The sequence below is a fragment of the Lonchura striata genome, chromosome 22, assembly GCF_046129695.1.
Source record: "Lonchura striata isolate bLonStr1 chromosome 22, bLonStr1.mat, whole genome shotgun sequence".
In the NCBI taxonomy this organism is placed as follows: Eukaryota; Metazoa; Chordata; class Aves; order Passeriformes; family Estrildidae; genus Lonchura; species Lonchura striata.
The window spans coordinates 3,658,723-3,668,742 of NC_134624.1; the positions used below are offsets into that span (position 1 = coordinate 3,658,723).

Here is a 10,020-nt window from a genome sequence, read left to right on the forward strand (position 1 = left end):
TGCTGGCTGCAGTGCACAGGGCTCCTGCTCATGAACAGGAGCTTGGGGCATGCACTGGGCTCCATTCCTTACTTGGGTGTTTGACCCCTTCCTGCTGCTCAGCAATGAGCTGCGTAAGGCAGAGGAGAAACCTCAGCTGTTCCTCTGTGGTAGTGTGGGGAGGCAACACCAGGTTCTGGGGCTTTGAGGGGGCCTCACCTTTAAACCCCTGAACAGGACTCCTACATGAGCAGTGAAAAGGGAGGTGTGTGTGACCCTGGGTCCCCACATCCTCCTGCAGGGATGGGCATGTCCCAGACAAAGCCTTGCAACCCCGGCAGTGCACTGGTGTGGTCTGAGCTGCTCCCAGACCCACCCAGGCTGTCACCTCCAGCTCCATTGCTGCACTCCCCCAGCACCCCACACCATCACCTGGCTTTGAGCACTCCCATCCTCTCTTTGGCCATATTCCCTTCATTTACCCAAGTCTGGCACTGACCCAAGGCGGCCAACACTGGCACAGCAGCATGCCAGGGGTGAGCCCAGGTGCAGAGTTGGCTGCAGCTCAACCCTCCAGCCATCCCCCCATTCCTGTCCTTCACCCCACCTCTCCTAAGGAAAAACAAGCCCCTGTTGTTATTATAGAAGGCCTCGTTTAATTGTTCAGTTCCCATTCCAGACACCAGGGCAGAATTTGATCACATAACTGGATTTTTTTAAGCACCAGTTCATCAGCACACACAGTTCCAGTTTCAAATGCCAGTGAATCCCAGATCCACCTGGTACAAACTGTCTTTAACCAGAACAGATTTTTCATCTTCTGCATCTGTACCCCATGAAAAACAGTACAAACCAGCAAAACTGTGTGGGGCTCAGCTCTGTGGCCAGCCTTTGGCACGTCACGAGGAAGCAGGTGCCTAGAAAGGGGAGCCAGGCAGCTGTGGCAAGGCTGGAAAATGAGCCCTCCAGGTGCAGCAATTCCTTCTGGGAAGGAGGCACTGGAGAATAAGATCCTGGAGTGGTCACCAAGGGAAAGAGCCATGGAATGGGGAGACACAAGGCACACAGCTGCTGACTGCCCATTCCTCATCCTTGCACAAGGACACACCATGATGTTAGGAAACATTGTGTGTGTTTTGGAGCCAAATAACTCTCACATGTCCTTGGTGGATATTCCTCTATGCCAGGATGGGGTGCAGAAACTCAGAGGGCATGGAGCACTCAGGCACTGTTGCCAGCCCCACTTCCCTTTGCTCCCATCCCCGGTGTCAGAAGTGCACATTGAGCAAGGAAGGCATCCACACCCACAGGGTGATGCTAGACCTGCTTCCACCACCAGGACCAGAGGCAGGAAAGCCAGAACACCTCTTCCTTCTCCCAGCACCCTGAGGCATCTCCTAACTCCACTGGACATCTAAGGCACTGCATCACTCACCCATGGCAGGGCTGGGAGAGAGGACAGACTGCCTGTCCAGTCACAACCTCCAACCCACTGATCCTGACCCCAGGCCTATGCTTATCTCCCTCCAAACCAGCCCCAGTATCCAGCTCCCCCATGCCCAGGAGCTCTGCTTGCCTCCCCACGACATGCCCCAGAGCAACGAGACCTTCACAAACACAGGTGTGACGTTGTGCCCAAGAAAACACCCCCAGAATGCCACAGAGAGGGGCTCCGTGGACAGCACCTCTTGCTGCAGAGAAAACTCTCCCAGAGCAGAGATGGTGGCTGTAGGCACAGCAGGACTGTGGAGGGAGCAGACAGAGAGGTACTGGCAGGCTCACAGGTCCTCGTGCCCAGCAGCAGCGTGGTCGATGAGGAGGTACCACTTCAGCCGGTCTGGGAGAGGCAGAGCCTTGATTTTGTCATCCACTGGCCACGGTTTCAGGCGCTGCCGGATGAACACCCTGCACAGGTGTTTCAGTGCCTGTGGTGAGCGCTCCAGCTGCTTCAGAGAGCAGAACAGAGTCTGGACCTTCTCCCCATGGAACCTACAGCTGCTGGTGTTGACCTCAAAATTGCTGGGCAGCTGGATGGCTTGTGAACTGGCCATCATGAGTTCCAGCAGAGTCTGACCCTTCTGCATGAGGTCTGAGGAATAGGTTTCATCATCAAAGCGACTGAGGTGCCAGCAGAGGTGCTCAAAGGCGATGTGGAAGCCGGACCAGCACGAGGGACCATGGAGGGAGCAGTTGTAGGCAGCGCCTGACTCCAGCAAGAACCGCAGCAGGGGGAAGTAGTCTTTGAAGCTTTTTAAGCAGAAGTGTGTGAGGGACTCCGAGGCTGGGCACTCGCTGGGGTTGGCACCGTGGGCCAGCAGCAGCTGTGTGACACGGAAGCAGAAGCGCTCGATGTCCTCGGCCTCCTCCTCGGTGTAGCTGTACGCCATCTCTCCCAGCAGGTAGATGACATAGGTGAAGACAGTGTCACCATCTTTGGTGGCAGCCCTGACATCTGCGCCTGCAGGATGGGACAGAGAACATAACTGACACTGCAGAGTGTGAGGCCAGGCCAGCACCAACTCCAGCACCCCTGGGCTTTTCTCTGACTCCATAAAGGAGTCAGGAGAGCAGTGCCTGGCGCTGCACAAAGAATCAGCCAGCCCAGAAAGGGAAGAAGGTTTTCTTTACCTCCTTCCAGCAGGAGACGGATGCTGTCAGTGTTGTGGATCTGGCCACTGTCACTGCTGGCCAGGGCATGCAGCAGTGCTGTCTTCCCTGCAATGGAGCAATCAGTCACAGATGACAGGGTGACACCCCAAAAGGCAGGAAGGAAAACAACCCGCCCCACCCACCAGACAGCCAAACATAGGGAGTGACAACCAGTCTTCTGGCAGAGGCTTCCACTGTCCCCATGATGGTGCCCAGCTGTGGGGACAGTCAAAGACCACACGTGCAGGGCTGATGGAAGCCTCAGTGGGTCTATGTGCCATGGAAGAGTGAGTTTTAGAGCAAGTGCTCTAGGACAACAGAGGAACAGCCCCACCCCACCTCCCGTGGACTGCACAGAGCTAGGTTCAGCCCTTTTCATACAGCCAGCACACCAGGAGAAAATATCGAGTGCAGGGAGGTTCTGCCAGCTTCCTCCCAGCTCCCACACCCGACTGTAAGCAGGGAGCAGGCACAGCAGCAAATGGCCCAGCCCTGTGCCCTGCCCCAGCCCACCCTCAGCTGGGGGAGCCGGGCGGGGCGCACGGACCGTTCTTGTCGGCGGCGTTGACGTCGGCCCCCAGCTGCAGCAGCCGCCGCAGGCACGGCAACCGCTCGGGCTCCTCGCTGGCCAGGTCCAGGGGACTGCTCTCATGGATCTGCAAAACAGTTAAAAACAGTTAAAACACACTGGCAGATGTTGAAGTCTGTGAGTGTCAGCAGGGAGTTGCTGTTGGGGTTTTATCTTGGCCACAGTAAGTTTATCTCTCCAGCCTCCTCCCACACATCGCTCCAAGGCAGGGGCTCAGCCAAAGCCAACATGACCTTCAGGCACAGCACCACGGACAGTGGGCACAGGGATGTGCCAAGGGGAAGCAGCACAAGCAGGAGGGAAGCAGGAGGGCTGTCCCCACACAGCAGAGCAGCTGAGGCCTGGCTGTGCCCAGGCAGCGAGGCCGTACCCGGTCCCTGCGGTTGATGTCGGCGCCGTGGCGCACCAGGAGCTCCACCACGTCCGGCTGGTTGCGCAGCACCGCCATGTGCAGCGGGGTGTAGTAGGTGACTGGGTCTGAGGACAAAAACAGTCAAAGAAAACAAAGGGCTTCCCCAAAACGGCCCCAGTGCCTGCCAGGAGTGGAAGGGGACAGCTGGGGAGGGCCCTGGGAGCACAGTGATGCCTGAGAAAACAGGCACAGGCACCCCAGGTCCTGCTGCTCCAGTGGCTCCATCCTGCCAAAAGCCCCCCTGGTGCTCCTGGGTACACACAAGGCACATCCACACTACTCCAGCAAGGAGCAGGAGTGTCTGAGCTGGCAGCACCCCCTGTTTGTGCCCCAGCTATCCCCACCTGCCAGGGCAGCTTCTCATCTGCCGGTTCCTCCTGGCCCAGCCTCCTTCCCACCAGCCTCACCTTCAAAGCTGAGGTCAGCACCAAATTCCAGGAGGATTTCTGCAGCTGGGACAAGCCCCAGCTCAGTGACCTTCAGCAGGGCATAGCTCACACCTTCCTGATAAAATGGGGAGTGGATCTCCCTCTCCAGGACTCTTCTCACAGCTGAGAGCTGGCTCCTGTCACTGTCCAGGCAGGCAGGGCTTGAGACACACAAAAACCCAGCAGTTACTCAGTGAACACAGCTCAGGTGTGCAAGGGTCAAAGTGGCAGCAGGGAAGAAGGAAAATCCCTGGTCTTCCCTCTGGTCCCATACCCAGTGGGTCTCTGACCCGCTGGTTGTGGGGTTACACAGCAGCCTCAGGGCTGAGCTGAGCCCCAGTTTAGGCTTTGTTGCCAGGGGTCAGGCAGAAAGGGCTGTTCCTGGGGAGCCCCCACAGCTCCTGTGTTTGCCTTGCTGCACCTCCCTGTTCCCAAAGAACAGCAGCAAAATGAAGGTCTGTGGGATGAGCTGCTCGCCAGGACTGGAGGCTGTCCAAGCCAACGCTGTCCAACCTTGGCCACCTCCCTGAGCTCCAACCATCCCCCAGAAACACCCTGGGGTGTTCAGCCCCCCGCTCTTACCTCTCCAGGGAGCTCTGCCCTTCCGTGTCAGGTGTGGCCAGCAGCCCCAGGAGCTCATCCACCAGGGGCTGGTACTCCAGGACGATCCTGCGGAAGCCGTGCAGGAAAGGCATCGTGATCTGCCCCGCCCGGGGCCTCCAGCACGGCACCGCTGTCCTCCAAGGGGCTTCTCCCTCCTTCCAAACAAACGAGGCTTTCAGCAGGTTTGAGCATAGAAGAAAACACAGCCTCCCCCTCCTTACATATAAAGGCAGCGCAGGGATCTCCTCCCACACAGCGATCTGGTGTCTCCAAATGATCTCCTGCGCTCTGCAGTTATCTGGGCACGGCACGGGAACGCCCAGGCGGAGCCAGGACGGGCACAAAGCCCCTGTGCCAGGAGCCAGCCTGGGGGTGCTCCGAGGGGTCTGCAACCAGCAAAGCCCTGCCTGGCTTTTTGGGAGAGGGGCTGGAGCCACCCCAGGGACCGCCCACCCCGCAGATCCCTCCTGGGGTTCAAGCCCAGGAAGCCCCAAAATCCCCGGGCAGCCCATGGCAAGGGATGGGCAGGAGCCCCCAGACCCCAGCAGGAGGAACACGAGACCCTGCACAAAAACCACACATCTTAATTCCCTTATCGCTCTTTACCGAGCTGTAACAGCCCAATTAAAATAAGTTAGTAAAAAACAACACTAATTTTTCTGCTCGTTTTACAATACTCCAAAGCGGGAATATTTTTGTTATTATCAGCACGTACGTGTAAATAAATAAATAAATAAGGGTATGCACCACTCCTGACATACAAATATTTTTAGGTGCATTAAACACACCATCACACCTTTCCCTGAGGAGGCAGATCAGGCTATAGCGGGGGGGGGGGGAAAAAAAAAAAAAACAAACGAGTCCATAAAGCCCGGTTCTTTTTCACAGATAAACACCCACGAATTGCAATGCAACCCCCGCCGAGCAGGGCGGGAGGGAAGGGAGGCCCCGGCAGCGCCCTCCCCGCACGGCTCCCCGCGGCCCGGCCGCCCCTCACCTGCCCGGGCACCGCCACCGGAACCGGAACCGGAACCGGAACCGGAACCGGAACGGGAACGGGACCCGGGGGCGGGGCCTGGCTGGGGGCGTGGCCATTGGGGGCGTGGCCTCGCTCAAGGCGCTGCCTCGTCGAGCGGCATTGCGCATGGGCGTGGCTTTAAAGGGCGTGGCTTCAGTGGGCGTGGCCTCGCACGGGGCGTGGCCGTGGCGGGCGCGGCCAGCAGGGGGCAGCACGCGGCCGCGCGCGGGATGGGGGGGACGGGGGCATCCCCCGGGGTCCCCCCTCTGTCCCCCCCTTTCCCCCCCTCTGTCCCCCCCTTTTCCCCCCATTTCCCCCCCTTTTCCCCCCCTCTGTCCTCCCCTTTCCTCCCTTCTGTCCCTCCCGGGGCGTCCCCTCTCTCACGGGTGTCACGCCCCGCCTATCCCCTTCCTCGGTGTCCTCCCCCGTCCCGGGTGTCCCCCCATCCCGGGTGTCCCCGTTTTCCCCGATGTCCCCCGTCCCTCTGGAGGACCCACCCAGGCCGGGCTGGCTTTGCTGGGAGGTGGCACCCAGTGGCTGCCGCCCCCCCGGGGCTCGGGGTGGCTCCGGTGCCGCTGCCCGCAGCGCCTGGACCCTCCCCTGCTGAAAGAGCTACCAGGGGGAGCATTAGCCCAGGATTTATTGGTACTATTATCATAATCATCATTATTTTTATTATTATTCTGGCGGAATCCGCCAGCGCGGGGAGCTCTGGAGAGCGGCAATAACTGAAGCCGCCTTGGGTTTCCTATTTACGTATTTATTTTATTCCGGTGGAGCGCTTCCAGATTCCAGCAGGCAGCCGTGGCCTCGGGGCAGAAGGGGCGAGGAGGCCGCCCCGGCTGGGCATTTTTCTGACATGCTGTCACGGTCCCCCCTGTTTCCCACCCTTCCTTTCCTCACACAAAGTGGGGTGCCAGGCTGGAGGTCCCCAGTGCTTGCAGCCCCTGGACCCCGTGCCCACCTTCAGGACAGGGCTCTTCGCAGGGTGGCCCCGGTGCCACCAGGATTTGGTGCTGTGCAGTGGCACCTCGATCCTGCACCCCTCCTGCAGCCCAGCAGCCCCCCTGGGTGGGGTTTTGGGGTGTCATCCCCGTGTTTGCCTGAGTAGGGGTGGAAATAACCCCATCCAGCCCAGGCAGGGAGCAGAGGGGGAAAGCAGAAGGGAGAGTGAGGGACGGGGGGGATTTGTCCCTCTGCATAGGGGGGTTCAGCTGGCTTCAAACCAGAGCAGCCTGGCTGGGGGGACCCCATCTGGGGTGGGCTGGGCAGCTGAGACCCTCATTCCAGTCCCAGGTAAAGCCACACCCTGGGCCCTCTGTTCCCAGTAAAGCCCAAAAAGCCACAATCCAAGAAAACCCTGGACCCTCCACAATTCCAGTGGCAGCACGGGACACAAACCCCATCCCTGTCTGTGTGGCACTGGTGGGCACTTTGGGCAGAAATCGCTTCTCCTTTCCTGCTGTTGCTGGGAAAGGAGGGCTGCCAAGGCAGGGTCACCCCAGTGCCACCTCTGCCCCCAGCCATGCTGTCCCTGAGGATGAGAGGGGACACCGAGCTGCCCCAATGTGCATTTTTAGGAGCCCCACAGAGGCTTTTCCCCCAATTTGAAAGGAGCTTTTGGGGACACAGTGTGGGACCAAACCTGGCTCCAAAGCAGCCCTGGGAGGTGACAATCCAGGAGAGCCACGGGCTGAGCCCTTCCCTTGCCAGCAGCACAGCGAGCCCACGCACGTGGGAGTCCTCCCTGCCACGGCCACACCACGGGACACAGCGCAGGGAGATTCCCCAGCCCCACATTTCCTGGGAGCAGAGATTCTGCTGGCAGGGCCGTTCTGGCCGTGCTTGGGCGGGTGTTTAGTGCCTGGCTGGGAGAACAGCACCAGGCTCTGCCCCTTCCTCCCCACGGCCTTGGCGGGGCGGACTCGGAAGAATGCGAGTTGGCCATCCATCAGGGAGACACAGCAACAGCCAGCCGAAGAAAGAGGGGCATTTTAGGAGGAAAGCCAGGGAAATTTGATCATTAAGAAATCCTCCTGGCTGTCTGGGGGAATTTAATTAAATTGCTGGAAAGGGCTGTAAGCACATCTGGATCCAATATGTGCCGCTTTGATTTTTTTCTTTCTTTCTTTCTCTTTTTTTTTTTTTTTTTTTTTTTTTTTTTTTTTTTTTTAGTTCACTCTTTTCCCATCTCGCTGTTGAAGGAGGGGGGGAATAAAAGGGAAATAGCAGAGCCACGGAGTATTGGTTCATCTGGGACTGACTGGGATTCCTGGCAGGGAAAGAAAGAGAGGGAGAGAAAGAAAGAGCAGAAGAGAGGCAGAAAGAGAGGGAATGAGAAAGCTGGGAGAAAAATCTTCAGCAAGGGGCTTGCTGGAGTGTTTTATAATGCCACCAACCACAGAGACAGGGAGCTAGGAGGCAATGGGGGAGCTGTGAGGGCTGCAGGGGAGAGGAGCCAGCGCAGGGCATGCTGTACTTTTGGGGTCTGGCAGAGATGGAGGGAGAAAGAGGAGCTGCTCAGTAAATCCAGAAACACCATTCCTGCTGGGAAGGGCAGGGCTGGGCACGGGGGACTCCCCCAGCAGCTACTCCTGGCTGTCACCCCTGCGGGTGGCACTGCCCTGGCCCCTGCCTGATGCCCCGGGGGCGGAGGGGGTGCTCTGATCCCCAGCCTGGGCAGCACACGGGCCGGGCACACACCCCAGAGCCCTTTCCTGGTCCTGGCCAGGCACTGCCAGGCCCCCGCCATCCCCCACACCCTCCTCTTTCCCACTCCTTACCCCAAGCATCCTCCAGGCAGCAGAGGTGCAACTCCACGGTCAGAAAATCCTTCAGCTGTGGGCGAGCCAGCCCAGCTCTCTGCACCAGAACATCCACAGGGCGAGATTTTGGGAATGTTAGGAGGGAACTCCTGGGTACCACAAGGAGCAGCACCATCCCAGGCAGTGCTCCAAGGAGGCTGCACTGCCCCTGTCCACGGTTTTGGGGTGAGGAGGGGCTGGGGCTGGCAGAGCACATCCAAATCTGTGCCGTGCCGAGCAACACGGAAGCACAAGGTGTTAGTGCAGCGTGAGAGAAATACCAGGAAACCCCAAGGAAACACAAACTGAGATTACCAAACAAATATTATATTTTCAATCTTTTTCTTTCGAGAGGAAGATGAAGGACTGGCAAAGAGAAACACATCCATGCCAAGGGCTGCAAACCTGGCAGGCTCTGGACAGACAGATCCTCACCCTGAGGAGCCCAGCACAGCCCAGCACAGCCCAGCACAGCCCAGCACAGCCCAGCACAGCCCAGCACAGCTCTGAGGGGCCCAGCACAGCTCTTCCAGCTCAGTGCCTCTGCTTCATCACCCAGCAGTTCTGGCCCAGCAAAGCTGGACTCAGAGCTCACACCCAGCTCAGCAAAACCCAGGTGCTGGTGTCAGGTAAAGCAAACCTGCTCAGCTCCGTCTCTGCACCACCCAAAGCTGAGTCACCTTGCCAGCTTCGAAGTCCAGTTTAAAACACAATTTTTACCAAAAAATTAAATGATAAGAGCTTGCACAAGCAGGTTAGGGAACACCAGGAGTGTGTGTCTCAAGCAACCAGGTCTTGCTTGGGATGCCTCGTGTGGCTGGTGGTGTTAAAAAAACGATGCTGAGGAAAAAAAAAAAAAAAAAAAAGGGCAAATCCTACAGCTAAAAAGGAAATTGCATTAATACAGATTGTTTTATTTAAAAAAAGCAAACCCTGACCTCTACTTCAAAAAAGTCATTAGACATTCTCCTTCTGAAAGGCCGACAGGGGATATTATTGAAAGGCCAGTTAATTTCTCAATGACTTACTGTTCTTGCTCTGTTCATGGAAATGTGTAAAGAGTTGGAGGGTAATTTAAGGCACCCTGCAGAAAGGTGTGTAAATCTTTGCATGTCTAAAGAAACTTTACCAGACCACTAAGACTGGGGGAAAAAAGAAAATGCTGGCCCTCTTTTTTTTTCCCTTTTTTTTTTTTTTTTTTTTTTAAACTTTCCTTTGGAACTCTGATCCCCTTTGATCATAAAAAAGGTCATATTTCAACCAAAAAAATATCAGCAATCACAGGGCCCGAGGAAGTGCGAACCCAAGGGGGTTTCACCGACGATTATTCCCTCCATTTAATTATTTAATGCCAAGGACTGAGGGGGAGCTGTCTCCCCTGGAAAAGCCAGACAGTTCAAGAATAAGGTCTGGCCCTAAACAAGGAGGAGGAAGAGGGTTATAAACGGGGGTGGGGCTGCTCCATCCCCCGCTCCTGCCCTCGCCCCTCCATGCGCCAAGACCAGCCACCCCCAAAATAATCCCAGCAGGATGTTCCC

General features: G+C 57.3%; 1 protein-coding gene across 1 annotated transcript; it reads right to left on the minus strand.

The window, feature by feature from the left end:
* Positions 1–612: 612 nt before the first annotated feature.
* Positions 613–5,681, minus strand: ASB6 (ankyrin repeat and SOCS box containing 6). The gene is made up of 7 exons (XM_021551410.2): positions 5,658–5,681; positions 4,640–4,815; positions 4,037–4,218; positions 3,588–3,694; positions 3,176–3,284; positions 2,608–2,694; positions 613–2,437 (listed from the first exon to the last, which is right to left on the minus strand). The coding sequence occupies exons 2-7, from the start codon at positions 4,750–4,752 to the stop codon at positions 1,758–1,760; spliced, it is 1,278 nt and encodes a 425-aa protein (XP_021407085.2). The 5' UTR covers positions 4,753–4,815; positions 5,658–5,681; the 3' UTR covers positions 613–1,757.
* Positions 5,682–10,020: the final 4,339 nt, after the last annotated feature.